General features: G+C 41.3%; 1 protein-coding gene across 1 annotated transcript in view; it reads right to left on the bottom strand.

Annotated features, from left to right (window-relative positions):
• LOC112052918 (pancreatic triacylglycerol lipase) overlaps positions 1–16,819 on the bottom strand; it is a 28,243-nt gene extending 11,424 nt beyond the window's left edge. The window contains exon 1 of the mRNA XM_024092165.2: positions 16,580–16,819. Coding sequence (XP_023947933.1) covers positions 16,580–16,664 — 85 coding nt within the window. The 5' untranslated portion in view covers positions 16,665–16,819. The remainder of the gene's footprint in view (positions 1–16,579) is intronic.
• Between the last annotated feature and the right edge of the window lie 5,136 nt (positions 16,820–21,955).

Raw genomic sequence — 21,955 nt, 5'->3', positions numbered from 1 at the left:
ATAAAGAATCGGCCTAGGTCATGTCTAGGAACTTTACCTACTGTAAAACGTAATACGTCTTTTTTATCATTCGATTGGCCTTGAGCATGGCAATTAGGAGACTCTAATAAAAGAAAAAGTTCACTGGAAAACCTACCGCTTTCAAATACTCATTCCGTACTTCCTTATACTAACTGCACATAACCTATGACCTATATACAACCATTTACTTAGCTTCTATCTCCAAGGCAACCCATCAACTTGACCTACTACCACATAAATGGTATGATACGAACAGTCGAGTTAGAATCATCTAGTTTAGAAGCTACTTGACACGCGATCGTAATGAAAAACTAAGATAGTGTTAGTTATATTGTAAACAACTTTTTAATGGTGCTTTTAATGTTAAGGTTGAACAGTGAATTCTATGAAGTATATCTACATAGTTATGAAATTGTGAGTGCAATTCTGCTTGGAACACTGCAGTACTAAAGAGGTATATTTAGGAAGTAAACAGCGAAACATAAATAATGCATGGATGAATGAATATGGGTCATGATTAATTGCACTTGATCACGTGTAAGTAATTAATTATCTATAATATAAACGAACAAGGAAACTGGAGGAAATGCATCACATTCTATTATGGGTAAATCGACGACTTCTTCCGAACTTGGACAGATGAGTTAGTAAATTCAGGTGTTAGCTGGCTCATCTAATTTTCGTCATAATCATTAAGAACCCATATTCAGCTCATTATAGAGTACTAGTATCCTCACAGAACGAGAGGGCTCCTTAGTCCTCCACGCTGGCCCAATGCGGATTGGTAGACCTCACACACGTAGAGAATCAAAAAAAATCTCAGATTCCTCACGATGTTTTTCCTTCATCTTCTTATATCACTCCTGAAATATTGGCAGGTTTTGAGCCGGCTTGCTTGTCCAGTTGTTAGCTTATATAGCTTGGGTTCACGATGACCTAGATTTAAATCCAGGTTCGAGCTATAAAATACTGTGTACATTATTCTAAGATGTTCTCAGTGAAGCTCTGAAGTTGCAAAAATTGGTGGTATTGCAATCCCATGCCTCGGTTAGCACGAGGACATCGGTCCCTGTCAGTTGTCATTATCATTAACATAATAATATGAAAGTGATACTGTGGAGGATTTTGGAGGATCCAAACCACAGGGAAACGCGTATAAATAAAACACGTAATTATTGTTATGTAGAGGTGCGATCGCTTCAGGCTTCGGGAGTGAAGTGTGTTTGCTAGCCATCCGTCTCACGCACCCGTAAGGGTGTGGAGGAGACAGTTCCGGGGTTGGACCCCTTTACTGTGGTTGCAGACGCCTGCCGTGAATACGGTCAGGGTCATTGGGAAGCCATTATAGGCTTATAGTGGGAACTCCAGGAATCACCTGGGCTGGGTTAGTCCCGCTTGTGGGAAGCCCGGCCCCGGTGGGTGTGGCTGGGCCACTGTGAAAAAATGGTGGTCTGCGAGAGATGATAGAAGGTGCGAGATACCTTCTAGGAAATGCTTTAGCTAGAGGGGGGTCTATGTTATAAGAATAGCATCCCTAGGGAATGCTTTCTTGTCGGGAGGTCTCCTGTGATATGGGGCTATGCCCCTGATGGACGTTGAAGTTGCTGCGTCCGCTCGTAGAAAAAGTTTTTCCGCGAGCCGCCCAACAAATTCATCCAGGCTTTCAATCTTTAGATCCCTGGCTATGGTTTCAGTTCCGTGGCCCAACTGAACGATCTTCCAAGCCCGCGGAACCCTGTTCTGCGGCGATAGGTTGATTCCTCTTCAGTTCTTCCACGGAGACGCTCTCTTGCCTGAGCTTATCTTCAAGATGTTTGCCGGCTCGGTGAATCCGGCTCGAAGGACCATGCACTGTGGAGGATTTTGGAGGATCCAAACCACAGGGAAACGCGTATAAATAAAACACGTAATTATTGTTATGTAGAGGTGCGATCGCTTCAGGCTTCGGGAGTGAAGTGTGTTTGATACATGGGGTGCTTTATTATATAGAGTTTGAAGCGTCCGCATTCCCTTATCTTTATTGCAGTAATAGTAAAATACAAAGGAGACAGAGTTACATGTACAAATGAGATAGTGATATAATAAAGAGTGAAATGGCAATACTGTTAGAATAGTAAAGTAAATATACATTAGAACGAGATAGATATTATCAAAGTAGTACAGCAATATAGTATACAATGGTTAAACAAATACATGGTAAAAGTAAAGATAATTAATGCTTAATACAATCAAATAGTCTGCATCTGTATTTATATTTAACATATACAATAATTGCACTTATAACTATAATACCTACTTAACAGTAAAACTATTCTAAGCTATATTTATATGTACATTAATCAAAGTATCGTCAACTAGAATTAGTTCCCTAATAATTCTTAACAGTCTCCCCCTCGTGCGAAGATAAGATCTGTCAAGATGTATTCTGCAGCACTAAAAGTAGGGGTTGACGATACAGACTAAATTCAAGATCTGTAAGGTCTTATTTAATACAAATTAGTTACAATATTCAGGATTAAAATATTTCTCAGGTTACAATTATCTAGTGTTCAGTTTTGGTTCAAGAATTTTCTGTACTTTGTAAGTAAACTAAAATATGTAGTTAATGTTAGTTAATATAATCATAGTATTGAAATAATAAGATCATTTCCTTTCAACTTATATATTACAAAATATCGTGCCTATAAGTGAATCTAAACATATTAATCATTCCTTGTGATTTGCTTGTTTGTTATTTTGAGAAAGCTTTAACGTTTATATTAATAAATCAAATTAAGTAATTAAAAATAGATTGATTATACTTCGCATGCTTTTACATGGTACTTCATGATAATTACTAACACAGACAAAGATTTTAATGAAGAACAAACTACATAAACTAAGAGCAACTCTTAATAATAAATACCATAATTTGTTTTTGTAATGTTTATTTTAATTTAGTTGTGACTTCGAAATAACTTTAATTTAATTTAAATTCTAATGTTCATCCTTGGATTGGTTATTACCGAGACTAAGCCTTCTTCAGTCTAGGTTTTCTATATGTTTGGTATATATTTATAATACGATACAGGTCATTGTAGAGCTCCCCCTCGTCTTGAAATTGAGTGAATTGCCTTGAATACTGCGATATTATGATACGTAAAACATTATTTATAATTCTGCATGGTTTCAATAAGTAATCTTCGAAAATATTTATTGGTATATTTCCAATAAGTTTCAGTTTTATAAGATCCTCTTGGTTTTTAATTAAATATTTACCGGTAAAGCGTTGTCTAGGTTTTACAATTTGTGCTATGTCACGTTTGAAGGTTATTATCTGTGTACATTTATCTTCAATCGTTTTGGTCGTTAATTTAAACTCTGATGAGTTATATTTATCTTTAAAATGTAATATCTTGGATTTTACGACATGTTTCGGAGTTCCATTGTTGATTAGTTTTATTTTCTGTTTACGGTAATAATCAGTAATCCATTTTTTGTTTCGTGGCCATGTTATTATGTCAGTAAACAGGTGGTCATCATTGTTTCTGTTTAGTGGCATTGTTTCTTTATTTGCAGCCGACAGCAATAAACTAAGTTCTCGTACTTCGGAAATATTATATTTTATGATGCCTTTGTCTATTGTTAAGATTTCTTTTGGGGTAATGTTGGCTGGCTTTTTAAGTATTTTCATTAATTTTAAACAATGACGTTCTTGAACAAGACGTTTATTGATATTATTACTATCGCAGCGTAAGTTTGAAAGTTTTGTTTTATCATTTGCAGGTGGGTGCAATAAAGTGGGTTTAACAATTTGTTCGGCAAATGGTTGTGATATTTTGTGTCTTTGTTTTCTCGTCTTTTCATAAGCAATCATTATTGGTTTTATCTTATCTCTTGCGCAGGTGTACAAACTTAATATTAGGTAATCTAATGACATCGAGTAATCAGAGTTTTTAATTGACGTGACTTTTAAGTAGTAATTAAGTTGTTTCGTATTCGCAAATTGTATAACGTTATATTTTAAATAATGTTTCACTGTAGTTATATTATTAATCTGGCCAATTTTACGTGGTTCATGGTAGTTGTCAAACTTGCTACGTAGATCCATTATGCTGTTATTTGTTTTAGGTTTAACTGAACTTTGTCTACTATTCGGCTTGCAGTATTGATCCCAGTAGCGTAAAAGTGTTTGTGCTTTGTATTCGTCTATTGTAGAGATGACTACAGCTAGTTTAACTTTGTTTTCAGCATAACTATCATAGCTTGAGATATAATGGCTTTCTTTTATTTGTGATGCAACCGTTTTTGCCAAAGCATCGCTAAAGGTGGTGTCTTCTTTTTTAAATCGATTAATTGACTTCAACAGTAAGTAGATACAGCTTTGAGTTTGGCTGGTGGGAGGCTTCGGCCGTGGCTAGTTACCACCCTACCGGCAAAGACGTACCGCCAAGCGATTTAGCGTTCCGGTACGATGCCGTGTAGAAACCGAAAGGGGTGTGGATTTTCATCCTCCTCCTAACAAGTTAGCCCGCTTCCATCTTAGACTGCATCATCACTTACCATCAGGTGAGATTGTAGTCAAGGGCTGACTTGTAAATAATAAAAAAAAAAAAAAAAAAAAAAAAAATATCGTAATGACTCTTTTTGTTACAAAAGTTTCTTTGCGAGAGTGCTGTTATATTTCTTTGAGTGTCAGCATTGAAAAGTGTATGTATTGATTGTTTCTTCAATGAAGTTATAGTATTTGTATTCGAGTGGTGTCTATAAAACTCCACTGTTAGTTTAAAATGTGGTATGTATAATTTCCTCATTACAACAATCTTATCAAGTCTATGATTTATTTTATTACTGTAGCTTTTCAGTTTACGTTTATTTAGGAGTTCTTTGCGGTTTGTAACACAGTATCTTTCTTGTTTGTCCGTAAGACTTAGCTGAGGTATTGTAGACGTAGTCGGTGTTAATACTATGCTATCGCCTGGAACACTGTTAATTATTTCCGAATAGCTTTTGTTGTTTTTAATTATTTCTAATTTGCATTGCTCTGGTTGGCATGAAAGAATTTTCTCTTCGGTAGTAGAGTCGGCCAAAACTTTAACTTCATCTTCACTATTACTATTACAGTTTGGCTCTGAATGACGACTATCTTTATTTATTGTTGCGTCTATTCTTCCTGGATTATTCATTATGTCGATGTTTTTATTTTTATTTAGTGGTAAATCTAAGTTATTTGTATAGTTATTAACAGTTTCTGTTATTTTATTATAACTATTTCCTTCATCAAATTGAATAAGCTCTATTTTTGTTTTCGCTATTTCGACTTCTGCATTAGCCCGTTCTAACTGTGCTTGTTTAATTTCTATATTTGCTTTTAAAATAGCTCTTTTTCTTGTATAATCTCGCGTCCGTTTATCCATGCGTGGTTCGTCATCTATAGCTTGTGTTCGATTGTTATTTATGCAAGGGTCTTCATGTGAAGCTCGTTCTACTTTTTGCAAGAGGTTTAATAGGTTTCTTATTTCTGCGATTACTAATCCGTCCATTGTCGTGCGTAAGTCGTGGTTTTATAAATTAGTCTATTTTTAAGCTAATCTTGCTCTCTCTGTGGTCGAGGTTTTATTGACAGTACCAATCCTACTATCCCTAAAACCTTATAAACCCTACTAACCCTAATACCCTAAATAAAATAAATAAATACTCGAAAAATAAAATAAATAAATACCCTAATAAATATACCGTTTTAAAACCCTAAATAAAATAAATAAATACCTTAAAATAAAATACATAAATACCCTAATAAACCTACCGTCCCTAATACCCTAACTGCCCTAATGCCCTAGCAGTCCTGTTTGAGGGTCTCGAAAGACACACTCTCTCAGGGATGGAGTAATGGGTAAGGTGAGGTGGGAATCGCCCGACAGAGGGTAAAACGTGAGGGTTAGAGTGCTCAGGTATCGGGAGGAACGCCCGACACCCTCGGCTGTGCCTACTAGGAGGACCCCTATCTCACGTGAACCGTATCGGCGCGATCAGACTGTTACAGCTGCCGGTTAAGGCAAGCTGGCAGTATCGTCTGGTATACTGCTCCCGCCGTTAGGCGTTAACTCACTGTTCACCGTTTGACACCGTTAGGTGGTGAACATATGAGGCGCGGTAAACCGCTTAGGGTCTTCTCCAATGCGACGAAGCGATCTTCCCAACAGCCTCGCGGTCTTCAGCAGCTACTCGGAGCTTCGCCTCAATGCACCCGCAGCGAAGGTGGATTCCTCTTCGTTTTGTTGAAAGTGTGCCCTTGAAGGTATTTTACAGCACGACGAAACGATCTTCCCAACGGCCTCGCGGTCTTCGGCAGCTTCTTAGAGCTTTGCCTCAATGCACCCGCAGCGAAGGTGGATGCCTTTTCGTGGATGCTTCGTAGATCTTCGGTTGGTCTGTAGCTCGATGAAACGATCTTCCCCACAAGCCTCGCGGTCTTCGGCAGCTACTACTGAGCTTCGCCTCAATGCACCCGCAGCGAAGGGTCGATGCCTTTTCTTCGGTCTAGGCAGACTTCGATGACGTCACTTCAGTTCCGTGGCCCAACTGAACGATCTTCCAAGCCCGCGGAACCCTGTTCTGCGGCGATAGGTTGATTCCTCTTCAGTTCTTCCACGGAGACGCTCTCTTGCCTGAGCTTATCTTCAAGATGTTTGCCGGCTCGGTGAATCCGGCTCGAAGGACCATGCACTGTGGAGGATTTTGGAGGATCCAAACCACAGGGAAACGCGTATAAATAAAACACGTAATTATTGTTATGTAGAGGTGCGATCGCTTCAGGCTTCGGGAGTGAAGTGTGTTTGACAGTATATCTTCTCTCCGGGCCCGCAGGGCCCGGGGGGGAGACGCGACCAGAGCATATGCTCTCTGCGCGTGGTTCTCTACCGCGCTCTATAAAGATAGAGCGGTCGTTGGATTCGCCTCCTGTTGGGGGCGTTTGTGGTTTTCTTCGTATCTTTATTTTATTTTATCCTTTCTTGGTGTTTCATGGTATGGTTGTCTAGGCGGCAACCTCGCCATGGGGGCTCATATGAGCTATTTGGTTAGTATGTCCCTCGGGTATTCCCTTTTCTCAGGCGGGCGAGCATGGTACGGCGCAATGTCTTTGATGTGGGCCATTTGCGACGCGTCTGCTTTGGCAAAGACTCGGATGGCTTGGGATTTTATTTCCGAGTCTAAGTCCTCGATACGCAGGTCCCTGGCGATGGTGCGGTTCCTGACGTACCGAGGGGCGTTCGCTATTTGTCTCAGGGCCTGTGATTGTCTGGCTCTGAGGGTCCGCCTGTTGCTCTCCTTCGCGAGCGAGTACCAGGCTGGTGCTGCGTAGGTCAGGATGGGGCGTATATATGTCTTATACACCCCTAACTTCATCCGTAGCGGCAGGCACGAAGAGAGCACCGGTCGAAGGACGTGTGTGGCGACTCTCGCCTTGTTTGCGACATTTTTAATATGCGGCCTCATTGTGAGATTCCGGTCAATTGTTAGACCTAGGTACTTCACTGTGTTGTGCCAAGTGATTTCTTGGTCACACAACTTCAATTTTTGGGAGATTTTGGGGCCACTTCCCATAGCAATTGCTTGTGTTTTCCCCACATTTACTGACAAGCGCCATTTTTCCAACCATTCGGGGAGGGAGTCCAGGGTGTTTTGGAGCTTCTTGGTAGCGTGTGCGTGGTTCAGCGACGTGGCTATGTACGCCGCATCGTCCGCGTACAGCGCTAGTGTGGTCCCGGGGGGGACTGGGATGTCATCAGTAAAAGTGGAGTACAGCATCGGCGACAAACAGCTTCCCTGCGGGACGCCCGCTTTGATGGGGAATTCCTCGGAGATTTCGCCGTCCACCTTCACTCGGAATTTCCTGTTAGTTAGGAAGGACTTCAAGATCTTCATTAACTTCTTGGGGGTGGCGGTCCTTGTTAGTTTGTGGATTAGGCCCTCGTGCCAGACTCGGTCGAAGGCCTTTTCCATGTCTAAGAAGACTGCCACAGTCTTCTCCTTTTTGTTAAGAGCGTTGGTGAAGATATGAAGTACTCTCATCAGCTGCAGTGTTGTGCTGTGCTCCGCACGGAACCCAAACTGTTCCGGTCTGGGCGTTATATAAGGGAGCAGTTGTTGAATGAGCAGTTTCTCAAAGATCTTCGATGTCGTGGGGAGGAGAGTGATGGGTCGATAGCTCTCCGGCTTTCTGGGGTTTTTTCCGGGTTTTGGCAGCACAATAATATGTCCCACCTTCCAGATTTCGGGAAAGTGGCCCGAACGTAGGATTCCATTGAAGAGACGGGTCAAAGCGACCACCGCCTTTCGTGGCAAGTGGCGGAGCGCGTTATTCATTATCCCGTCTGCTCCGGGGGCTTTCTTGAGTTTGGTCTTTTTGATTATTGTGCTGACCATTCCCGGGGAGAAGAAGAAGTTTTCCTCGGCATCACTAGTTTCATGTTCGTCATCGAAGAACCTTTGGTTGTCGCTGATGATTTGCTGCGTGTGGGCGGGATTTTTGTCCGGGAACGGCGAGAACTGGGTCTCGAGATGTTTGGCCAGTATCTCAGCTCTGTCTGCTGCACGATAGCGGAGATTACCGTCATCGTGCAGCAGTGGCGTCTTTGGAGTAGGGACCTTTGTGAAGCTCCGGCAGAGTTTGTGGAGTGAGGTTTGGTCCTCCCTGACGGTCTCTAGGTGATCTAGCCATTCATCAGTCGAGTTTGCTGTGAGCTGGTTAGTGATTCGTTCAGCTAGTTGGTTTAGTTGTCTCTTTTGCACGGGACATCTACTGGATTGCCATTTTCTCCTGAGTTTTCTTTTCCTCTCCAGAAGCTGCTGTATCTGGCGGGGAAGCGGGGGTTTGGTGCTCTGGGCTGTGGTCACGGTAGTGGCTTCCTTTAGAGCCCCTTGGATGGACGTTGTAATTCCCATCGCAAGGGTCTCTACTTGTTCTGGAGTCGATGCCGATCCAGTCGGGATGGTGTCCGAAATGATAGACGTGTACTTGTCCCAGTCTATTTTCTTCTTTTGAGGCATTTGCGGGCTAGGCGCAGTGCCGGCGTCCAAGGTGGTCAGAACTGGCAAGTGGTCTGAGCCCATGTCGTCATTTAAGACTTCAAGTGGGGGGATGTTTGGAAGTCCACGCGCCACTACGAAGTCCAAGACATCGGGTAAGTGGTCATCATTGAAGGGGTAGTGGGTGGGCACTTCGGGGCCGGTGATTTGGTACCCTCTTCGGTCCGCTTCGGCAAAGAGTGCTCTACCCACTGGAGTCGTGGTACTCGAATTCCACGCTGGGTGCTTGGCGTTCCAGTCCCCGGCCAATACTGTCGGTATTTGGGGATCTATGATTTTCTGGAGCTCTTGCATGTCCAATGTTCTGTTTGTCGGCGGTCTGTATATAATGTATAGTCGGTGCGGACGTCCAGCCAGTTCGAGTTCCACACCCATTGCTTGGAAGGTCTCCAATTCTACGGAGGGCAGCAGCTGATGTACCAATCTTCTCCGTACTAGGATTGCAAGGCCTCGTTTCGTTTGTGTCGATGGAGGATCGTCCTCCCGGTAAGTAAAGTACCCCGGGAACTTTATTATGTCTTTGGAGGCTAGTAGAGTTTCGCAGATAAGCGCCACATCTATATCTTGCTCCCGTAGTAGCGTCCGAAAGAGAGCCTTTTTTCTTTTAAGGCTATTGGCGTTCCAGAACAGCAATCTCAGTGGCTTAGGCATTGGATTGGAGGAGTTGGGTTATTCCTCTGAGGATTGCGGTGGTCGCGTCTTCGCCTGCTTGTATTGCGTGGAGAACGTCTGTTAGCATTTGTAGAGCTGACTGAGTACTGATGTTGGAAGAGTCAGCTCTACGTTCCGTTTGTGGGCGCGTCGTCGTTCTCCCCGGAGCCGCTTCTTTAGGAGCGGAGGCCGTTGTGGCGCTCTGTGTCGCCTCTTGGGGTTTTTTCTTCTTTGGGTTCTTCTTTTTCTTTTTCTTCCCTTGCACGGGGGCGCCTCGTGCGGTGGGCTCATTTGCTGGGGTTCTTATGTTAGAACCTCCCGGAGCAATGGGCGCGCCGTCTTCCTCCGCCCTAGTCTGTGAGCGGGCAGGACGATCCTCTTCTCGTGTGGTGGCCGTTCTTGCCACTGTACCCGCTTTTTTGTTTCTGGCCTCCTTGCGGTATACAGGGCAGGAGGAGTTATTTGCAGGATGCGGGCCACCGCAGTTTGCGCAGGTGGCTGGTTCTTCGAGAGGACGTGGGCACATGTGCGCGCTGTGCTCCTCTCCGCAGCGCACGCAGGCTTGTCGTCTATGGCACATGTGGGAACTATGGCGGAACAATTGGCATCTATGGCATTGCGCGGGCCCCTTCTTCCCACGCCATGCTTCGATGCGGACTCCCGGCATGCACAGTTCGTCCACCTCATAGATCTTCGGTAGAGTATCGGGAGTCCGTTTTAGTATTGCCAGGAAGATGCAACCCGGGCGTCCTTTGCGGGCTCGAATAGCTCGGACCAGCTCCGGCTCAAAGCCCAGGTTTCGCAGCTCTTGCTCTATGTCGGCAGGTGGTGTGTCAACTGGAACTCCCCTAATCGCTACCTTCAGACTTTTGTCTTGGGGCAGCGAGTAGGAGAACCACGAGATCTTCTCCGTTTTTTCCAATTCTGTGAGATATCGTTGGAGTAGGCGATATTCATTTTCTTCGGTTGGGATAAACTTTATTCCCCTCCCGAAGGGACGAGCGTTGGGTGCTCTACCAAGTTTATCCTTCAACTGGCGAAGGTGGTGTGCCCAGTTCGGGAGCTGCTCTACCACAAGCGGTGGGTAGCGCGGTTTCTTGGGCGGTGGTTGTGCTGGCGGGACTTGTCCGCCGGTAGAGTCGGTAGAGCCTGTAGAGCTGGGTTTTGTTCGGTCTCTATTTTTCTGCTCTTCATGCCGTGGGCGCGCTGCGTCAGCGAAACTCGTGGATGGTCGAGGCGCGGGCGTCGTAGTCGGAGTCGGTTGCGATGGTAATTCGCTTTCATCGGTGTCCATTCCGATGATGCAGCTGGAGCGGCTTCGGAGGCGTGGATCGCGCTGTGGTAGCGCTTCTTCACCTGAGGTTTTCGCCAGCTTAGGATCCGGGTGTAAGTCGGTTTCGGTACGCTGACGTTTTAGAGGCGCGGTGTATTGCACCGCTGGAATCGGGGTTTGCGCTGCTAGTTGGCAGGCTTCCTCTATGTCTTCTTCGTCGGAGGCTGCGTCTGTGGGAGACTCTACCTTCTCATTGTCCAGTACTCGCTGGCGGTCATTCAGGTGTATGGCCAGGGCGGCCTTGAGTTCATCCGATCCGAGGCCTGCCTTATCTAGTCGATATAAAATTAGGCAATCGGCTTCGAGTTTGGATTTCGGAGATTGGGTAGGTCTGGCCACTGCAGGCTTTGACCGTTGCCCATCTTCTTTTGGCCCACTACTCGCAGCTGGCCGTGTGTGCGACGGAAGGGCGTCGCGACGTGCAGGCCTTGCGGCGGGCGTGTGTGGCTCGCTGCTCGTTTTCTCACCCGCCACGCCGGTTGTGGTAGCGGGTTGGTGGGTTTTCTTTGCGCTCGAACTGGTCCGCTCGTAGGACGCTAAAACGTCACGGAGCGGGCGCGCGGCGGGGGTGCGTGGCTCCGCGTTATCTACCTGTTGCTCCGGCCGGGCGACAGGCGCGGCGGGAGTACTGGCGGAGGTGCGCGGAGATTCGCGGCTCTCTTTAAGGTATAGCTGGCCTCCAGCTTGTACCTCGTGCCGGGTGGGGTGTGCGGCGGGCTTATAAGATGACTCACCATCTCTTTCGCTCGACCGCTGCGCGAGCGAGATGGGCTCAGCGCGGGCGACCGCGGGTGTGAGGCGCGGCGGTGAGGCGCGGGGGATCTGCGACGGGGTGCGGGGGGCACCCGTCTCGCTTCCTCCTTGCTGCGTAGAGCTTCTCTCTCCCTCAGCACGTCCCGATCTGTCCCGGGATGCGCCAGAGGTGGAGCGGCGTCTGGTCTTCGTGCTCGCTGAAGTCGAGGCAACAGCGGCGTCCTTGGGTGGCTTGGAACCGCGGGGTGGCTCCATTTTTTCTTTGGCGTTGCGGCGTCGCGCGATGACACCGGCGCCGTGGTTTCTACACTACGCGGCCGTCAGCCTGGACCGTGCACTTCCAGGCTGGGCTTCTCGCGAGATGCGCGGCGCGGCGCGGGTGAGCTCCGCCGCAGGCGCAGTCCAGGCTGGACCGGGCCCGCGGGCGATGTCGAGTCAGGTTTGATGCAGCAAACCTGCCGGACAATCCAGTCGCGCACGATCGGCCCGTGCGAGCGAAAACGAAATTAATCACTTAGGATCGTATTCACTTTGAGTGCAGAAAACTTTCCAGTGTGTTTGATACATGGGGTGCTTTATTATATAGAGTTTGAAGCGTCCGCATTCCCTTATCTTTATTGCAGTAATAGTAAAATACAAAGGAGACAGAGTTACATGTACAAATGAGATAGTGATATAATAAAGAGTGAAATGGCAATACTGTTAGAATAGTAAAGTAAATATACATTAGAACGAGATAGATATTATCAAAGTAGTACAGCAATATAGTATACAATGGTTAAACAAATACATGGTAAAAGTAAAGATAATTAATGCTTAATACAATCAAATAGTCTGCATCTGTATTTATATTTAACATATACAATAATTGCACTTATAACTATAATACCTACTTAACAGTAAAACTATTCTAAGCTATATTTATATGTACATTAATCAAAGTATCGTCAACTAGAATTAGTTCCCTAATAATTCTTAACAGATACCTAGATCCGCCATCCATCATTTGTACGGCGTAGTGGGTCTAAGCGTCATACAAATACTCTTTTATTATGGTAATAATAGCTCACACACAGAATAAAGAATGTCCAGAATGAGTCTTTAGAAGCAGTGTGGTGAAGCCGATGAAACCCATAAAAAACCCATCACGCGTGTCCTTGACATCCGCATGTACAAACTTTTTTCATTATTTGTATTCCAAAATTGAACACTAACAACAATTACGTAAATTATTACAATCTATACCTACTAATATTATAAAGCTGATGAGTTTGTTTGTTTGTTTGATTGAACGCGCTAATCTCAAGAACTACTGGTCCGATTTGAAAAATTCTTTCAGTGTTAGATAGCCTATTTATCGAGGAAGGCTATATATTATCCCTGTATTTCCACGGGAACGGGAACCACGCGGGTGGAACCGCGCGGTGTCAGCTAGTAATCAATATTTAAAAAAAAATACTTCATCTTATTTCTTTAATTTTTGTGAACAGATTTTAAATTATTTAAAACAAAAGACGCCATTTTTCTTAAATGATATAGAAAATTACTGATGCGAAGTTACTATTCGTTTTTGAATTTTGTATTTGGACCGTCGTCGTTGACACTGTCGTCAGAGTAAAAGGTGCCATCGTGTTCCGTGCGCTCTATCTGCCTATTCTTTAATCTGTGAGCTCACACAAAAAATACATGTTACGCAATTGAGAATTTTACTTTTCTAAGAAAAGGGATCGTTGGGACTTTTTATCGGTGTCCTTAAAGTTCCTGTAAATTTTCTGCTTCTTGGAAATCCAGGCAAGGTTAGGTTTTCGGGTTAAATTGTGCAGATAAAAATATACCTACAAATATACACACCTAATTCTTAGGGACAACTTAACTTAAATTCAACGAGGTGATTCTTATCAGTTATAAGTTTTTTCATGTTTGCTCTGTCTTCAGATTACACATAAAAATATGGTACTTGTCAAGTGCGAGTGGGGATTGTATAAACAGTAGTATTGCCATGATTCCCAAATATATAGGACAGGATGTTCCGATTTTAGGTGATTGTTGAAATATCCCGATTAACCAATGTTTGGGATGTTCTAAACATCCAACGGCCTGAATTTTTCAGTACGTAACCTTAACTTGCACGTATTATAAAGAGAAAAAATTTGATTGTTTGTTTATTTGCATTGAGTAAGCAATGAGAAAAAAATCCTTTCATTAATGGAAAGCTACGTTATCACAGAGTACCATAGGCTATTATTCCCCGTATTCCCACGACAATGGGAACGGTAACGATCGTCGTCGTCGTCATCAACCCATATTCGGCTCACTGCTGAGCTCGAGTCTCCTCTCTGAATGAGAGGGGTAAGGCCAATAGTCCACCACGCGGGACCAATGCGGATTGGTAGACTTTACACACGCAGAGAATTAAGAAGAATAAGAATTCTCTGGTATGCAGGTTTGTTTCCTCATGATGTTTTCCTTCACCGATTGAGACACGTGATATTTAATTTCTTGAAATGCACATAATTGAAAAGTTGGAGGTGCATGCCCCGGACCAGATTCGAACCCACACCCTCCGGAATCGGAGGCAGAGGTCATATCCACTGGGCTATCACGGCTCTAACGGTAACTATACTACAGGCATTCTTAATGAGTACTCTTTACCAACAAACAAATTAAAAATGAGGCTATAAATCATTTCACACCTAATAATAATTACAATTAACTTCTTCTTAAATTAGGTAATGAAAATAGATGTGATTAATAAGCTTAGAACAATTAGATAGGGTAATATATTTTATATAACATTTTATAAAGAAACCATACATAATTTAAAATAAATAAGTTATGAAATGACATGCGTTTTCTACCTTCATTTCTAATTTCTTTGTTGGTAAACATTACTCATCAAGAAAGGCTATAGTATAGATACGTGGGTGAAGCCGTAGGGCGTCCGCATAATATTTCCGACTTAGTAAAAAGTTAGTGCCAATTTATTACTCCCACTTAATTAGGACACAAGAGCACAACCGTGGCTGACTGGTACCCTAGAAACGGTAAACGGAGCAGGGGACGTCAGTCAACGAGATGGGTAGACGATATCAAATTAAATGCAGGTAACCACTGGAGGAGGGTAGCACAAAATAGAACGGAGTGGAAAAGACTGGAGGAGGCCTATGCCAACAGGCACTCCGAATTACTCGACATAATATAATATATATGTGTATTACTCAACTTGTATATTCGGAATAAAGGGCTTATTATTATTATTAATTAGGAACCTCTTCTAAATACTCGTATTACATAACTATACGAGTATGTCTTAATACTCGTATGTTGCCAACTCCTATGTATTTAGGTCCAATATGTAAATACCAAACCATCATAATCTTCATTTTTAATGCCTATAAAACCTTGACCTAGATCGCTTCCGCCACCCATGAGAAATCATCATGCGTACGTACGTATTTCCACGTTCCATTACTACATTATTTATTTACATATCAGTCTATATCTTCTATATATTTATGTATATATCTATCTTCTATCTATATCTACACCTATAATAAAACTGTAACAGGTCAAATTCTATACATTGAAGATATTTTGAAATTTTCTGTTAGAGGGCATCATATAATCGATACTGAAGCCAAAAATATTTTTTTTCGATTTTTTGTCCATCTGTCTGTCTGTCTGTCCGTGATTTTGTTGACCGGGCATCACGCTGAAACTACTGAATGATTTAAAATGAAACTTGGTACGGTTTAACACCATAATACGGAAGAAAGGTTACAGGATAATATAAATAAGAAGGGGGTGAAATAGGGGTTGAAAGTTTGTATGGAAAGTCCATCATTTTTAGAGTTACAGTTTTAAAAATTTGTTCATAAATCATCAAAAAAATAAGAAATATACTGCGATTCAAGAATTTTTAAAATTCACCACTTTAGGTGGTGAAAAAGGGCGTGAAAGTTTACATTGATTTCCACGCGGACGAAGTCGCGAGCGTCCGCTAGTACTTATAATAAAATCGTAGCAGGTAAAATTTTGTACATTAAAGACATTTTCAATATTTATAATTAAATACTAAAGCCGATTTTTTTGCTATCTGATGGAAGCGGGCTAATTTGTTAAGAGGAGGATGAAAATCTACCTAATCCCTTTCGACTTCTACAAGACATCGTACCGGAACCAAACCAGAACGTTAAATCGCTAGGCGAGGCTAGTACGTCTTTGACGGTAGGGTGGTAACTAGTCAAAGCCGAAGCAATGGCTTAACGTGCCGTAGAAGGGCCCTGTATCAAAATTAGTTAGAGGGCCCAATAGACGAGCGGCAAATCCCAAAAAATCTCTTTAATTTTTGATTTACTCAACCCAACTCTTTCGATACAATGTAGGTGCCTATTGCTCGAAAAGGGCCCCTTATCGCCGGGGGCCTTGTATCATTAATACGACAGATACGGCGGTAGCTACGCCCCTGGGGCCGAAGCCTCCCACCAGCCAGACCTAATTAAGAAAACCTCAATCGGCCCAGCCGGCGATCGAACCCACCTTGTAAATCCACCGCGCACACCACTGCGCTATACCACAGTAGATATAACAAGGCTATACATACGCGTCAAATACAGAAAAACCTTCTTAAAAGTCGGTTAATAATATAAGAATAACAAATAGAATAGCTCTGTATGCTTTACAGCCAATTTAGAGCCTTGTGATTATGGTACAGGTTAGGTTTAGGTTAAAGAAAAGCTTAGGTATACTTACATTCTTCAGTAGTCACCCAATCCCGTCCAGCAGTTCCAAGGTCCAAAGTGGAGATCAAAACCACAATAACGATGAGAAAAATCATTATAACAAATAACAATACAATCGTTAACAATCCACCACTGATTTCTGTTGGTCAAATGATAAAAATGTATGAGTGAATTATTTATATACCCTACAATATGAGTATGAAAACCGGCTGATATCGACTTCCCCATCCATGCAACTATAAAGAAGACAGACAATATTACAACTGATCGAGTTTTATCAAACGTTCAGTAGATCGACGCAAATTCCGCGATTTGATTTGTCGTTTATAGACCGAGAGCTTGCGATAGTCAGACTTACCTCATTTTATGAAGGCTATTTGGCTTTGGCTGATGAATGTTTGTTAGACCATGCTCTTACCATAAGTAAACACAGAAGACAGTTTTGGAGTTTGGACAACGATTGTATACTATTAGATATGTTCGCCTATAAAATTAGCGCAAAAAGTGATCCTAATTTGGCTACTCCTCTGAGCGTTTACTTACAAACAAAAACTGAAAACACATAATATTATGTATGTGTTTATAGTTTTTACACTTCCTGAAAATATTCTCGACATTGTAGACAATGTTTAGAAGAAGTAGAGAAGAAATACTTTATTAGATACACTCAAAAATACAAAAATAAATAAAAAATATTAAAAACTAATAGATTAAACTAAAAATTTGCATGTAAAGACGGCTTTATTGCTATAAGTAATCGATACCAGATTATTTAGTTATTATTTGCTTAAATATCTTTCGTTGTTTACTATGCGATTAAATGAAATTAAGACAATTAGCCACCTTCGTTCGTCTCCGTTTCGACGCGCTGGTGACATATCTATATATCAATATATGTATAAAATCTTTGAGTTTGGACCGTGGTAGCTTTGGAAAGTAGCATGTTTCAAAAGTATAGACAAGTGACAAGTTAATGATTTCCACGACAACAAATGAGAAATCATGTCCCTGGTTAGCTTCGTGGTAATCCTTCAAAAAAACTATTAAAGGATTTTTGAAGAGAGCTTTAAGTGATTCAAGCTGAAAGTCGCCACGGAGCTAAGGATCTGTCTTGTGGAGACATGATTCATCATGATACCCCATAGAAAATGAAAAAAAGTTGCGTTTAAGCCTCCTGCCTTCCAAACTCCATAATTGGCTACCGTGCTTATTAATTGTGGAAAGACCAAAAACTTTCAGTCTTCCTAAATTAAGGTACGAGTAGGTGTGACTGTCGCTGGCTCTCGGTTCATTGTAGGTAAATATTGTAGATCGGTAAACAAATCACCCACAGGAAGTACCTCTTTCTGATCTATGGTGACCACACAATTTATTTTTCCAACACATTAAGCTTTTATCTTCTCTCTTGTCTATTATAAAATAAACATTGCACTAAAACACGAATATGCTTTGACTGGATTGAATTTATTAAATTGGAAGTATTTATGCTTTTTTTGATCCGATTTGTTTTTAAAAAAAAATGACCACGCAGTTACTTGGCAGGGCTCCTAAAAAAGGGTTTGAACTGTTCAAGCACAAAACTAAAACTAATTATTCAACTATAAATCGACGGGAATATATAACGTAATAAACCCTTTCTACAGGGAAAACAAATACCAATAAATGAAGACGTATTTGTTAGCTTCTTTTAACCGCATTAAAGCTTCTAAAGTGAATTATCAAGTACTTTTATGTATTTGTTATGTTATTTATACGTCACACATATTTCATTTCAGTTTCGTTTTCGTGCGATTTTTTCATATAAAATATCTTATTCGTAACTAGCGGACGCCCGCGACTTCGTCCGAGTGGAAGTCAATGTAAACTTTCAAGCCCTATTTCACCAATTTAAAAAAAAATTTAATCACATTATATTTCGTATTTTTTTTATGATTTATGAAAAAAATTTTAAAACTGTAACTCTATAAATGAAGGATTTTCCATACAAACTTCCAACCATTCTTATTTTATTTTCGCAATAAAAAGTGTCCTATAACCTTCTCCGCATTATGGTCTTAAAACGTGCCAAGTTTCATTTGAATGCATTCAGTAGTTTCAGCGTGATGCCCGAATAACAAAAATACACGGACAGACTGACAAAAAATTAAAAAAATATCTTCAATGTACAGAATGTTCAAAATGTACAGAATTCGTATTATAACTATAGATTCTAGATGGCGCTGGCGTCCGTTATGCCACGGTAACGTTTGGTGTTATATATATAACATTTTGTGTTACAACGTATGGTGTTATACATATATAATAACGGTTGACTTAACACTTTTTTTTTTTTTAATAAATAAATAAATATACTTAAACAATACACATCACTATCTAGCCCCAAAGTAAGCATACAGGGTAACTTGTGTTATGGGTACTAAGATAGTTGATATTATAATATTCATATACATTTATATACTACATATAAATACTTATATAATGTATAAATACACACAGACACTGGAAAACACCCATGCTCATCACACAAATATTTTCCAGTTGTGGGAATCGAACCCACGACCGTGGATGCTGAAAGCAGGGTCACTACCCACTGCGCCACGCGGCCGTCAGATCTTATATCACAGCGATCCTTGTTTCTGTATGCATCAAGTTGTTGCCCTCTACAGGAGATAAATATTTATCAACATCGGCAATTTAATTATACGTATTATTGCATTAATATTTATATTTCCTTTGTCTAATACTCATGAGTATAATACCTACTTAATAAGTAGAATAATGGGCTTAACGGATTAAAGGGCAAGAAACTCCGGAAGGTCGTAAGTTCAATTCGCAACTCGAATACGGTGATAGAATACCTATAATTGGTCTAACATCCGGCATTAGAAATATATACCCTCATCTGTTATCCATTAGTGCTAAGAAATAAATGATTCGCAGTGACACATTGCAAATAGGTTGCCTAGTTAAATTGCGGCCAAACACATTTTTCATACAAAATCTAAAAGAACATGAACCTAATCAACCTAATACAGTTAAAATAAACATAAATAAGCTTTCATTTGACATAATAGACGACTAAATAACTAATGAGGGTATATAAATAACATTACTTATCTGTTTATATCTGAGTGGTAACCCCACAGTTACAGTGTGAAAGCTTTACTTTTTAATTCTTTTGGGTAAATTCTAATATAGTAGGTACGATTTTTTTTAATTAACCAATGAGGGAAGGAGATTAAATAAAATAAAAAAAATAATCATTTAACACTATGATTATTTTACGCAACCTATGTGCAATGTGTCAATGTGAATATTTTCTATCATTTATTTCATCCTAATTAAATAACAGATGAGAGGCAAAGACGTACCGCCAAACGATTTAGCGACTTGTCTATCTTAGATTACAGCATCACTTACCATTAGGTGACGTTGTAGTCAGAGCTAACTTGTAAAGAATAGCCAAGTGGCACGTCGATTCTCTTTCAAAAATCGCTAACGCTTCGAAAACTAGAAAGATGTATGAGAATGACATTTGCTATCGCCAGGTCAAGTGATCAAGATCTGTCACTCCCACACATTTTTTTAGCTTGGGGAGAGAACATCAATCGGAGTCGAAGTAGAATAAAATGATCATATGTAGGCCTATAGGCAGCATCAATGATATCTCGTGAGAGAAAAAGACATCTGGTCGACAAATAGCGGCGGTTAGCGATGGGGCAAAAGAGGACGATATTTTAGATTGCTATTATCATCATTAACAACCCATATTCGGCGCACTCCTGAGTACGAGTCGCCTTTCAAAATGAGAGGGGTTAGGTCTTGCTCCACCACGCTGACCCAATGCGGATTGGCAGACTTCACACACTAGAAAAAGTATAATGTTTCTTCTGATGATTTTTCCTTCTCTGTGGTAAAGGAACTAAGGCGTTAGAGTGACGTCAGGTGATTATTCAGGGTATTTCACACACGCTTGTTCACTGAAGACACGCATAATACGCACTTTGACTACGTCACTTCGTTTCCATGTTTGTTTCAGCTTACTACGAATTGACGGCCTCCGTGGCGCAGTGGTATGCGCGGTGGATTTACAAAACGGGGGTCCTGGGTTAGATCCCCGGGAGGGCCGATTGAGGTTTTCATAATTGGTCCAGGTCTGGGTGGTGGGAGGCTTCGGCCGTGGCTAGTTACCACCCTACCGACAAAGACGTACCGTCAAGCGATTTAGCGTTCCGGTACGATGTCGTGTAGAAACCGGAAGGGGTGTGGATTGTCATCCTCCTCCTAACAAATTAGCACGCTTCCATCTTAGATTGCATCATCACTTACCATCAGGTGAGATTGTAGGCTAACTTGTAAAGAATTAAAAAAACCAACGACTAGGAGTCTAAGACCGACGACTTAACGTGTTAACCAAGCCCGGGTGGATCACCTCCCACGTCCCAACTCCAGGCTAATTATTTACTGATAATTCTATAGAAAAAAAAGTAATTTATATGTTGTGGGCTCTTCACGGACCAAGGCGCGTTTGGAACCCTCGTAACTTTAATTTTAAATTTTCGACTACTATTAGCACCATTAGTTTAAATTAAATTTTGACAAATACCTGACCTTTCAAAAGTGCTTGTAAACTAAGCCTAATTGAAATAAATGAATTTTGAATTTTTAAAGCCAGATTCAGGACCTCATGATACGAACCACATAGGCTAACCATTCGACCGAGGCCGGCTTATTATGAATGATCATTATCAACCCTTAATTGGCTCACTGTCGAGCACGAGTCGCCTCGTAGAAGAAAATTCTCAGGTATGCTGGTATCGTCACAATGTTTTTGCCTTCACAGTTAGAGACACGTGATATTTATTTTTTATAGTTATTTATTTTTAAATACAACCTACGAAACTAAAAAGGGACATCATTATAATATTTTCTACCAATTGATCACTTTGTTGTTGAAAATGCACTTAACTGTTATAAATAAATGCACATCAAAAAATTATGAGTATGTTTTGGCTTTTTTGAAATTCGAATATATTAAGCCATAATAGCTCCACGTCATCATCACACCGAAAGGTCGTGGATTCGAAGCCTTGCCGGCCTATTGTCAAACAAATCTTAACAAATTCTTTCCGAAAAAATTAAAGGATTGGGAATATTGCACAGAGGAAATATTAATAGATCTAATATTTTTTTAAATACTTAAAAGTTCATAAATCAAAGGGAGCTTTGAGAATAGCAAAATTTTCGACTACTTTAATTTATTAACATAATCAATAAGTACCTAACAAATCGAATTCCTAAAAAATGCCAAAATTCATGCTGGATATGTAAAACATGTTAAAGTTTAATACAGTTGGAGTAGGTAATTTGTACATATTATTTTAAA

The sequence above is a fragment of the Bicyclus anynana genome, chromosome 4, assembly GCF_947172395.1.
Source record: "Bicyclus anynana chromosome 4, ilBicAnyn1.1, whole genome shotgun sequence".
Lineage (NCBI taxonomy): Eukaryota > Metazoa > Arthropoda > Insecta > Lepidoptera > Nymphalidae > Bicyclus > Bicyclus anynana.
Note: the sequence above shows the minus strand (reverse complement) of the source record. Positions and strands in the feature narration are given on the sequence as shown.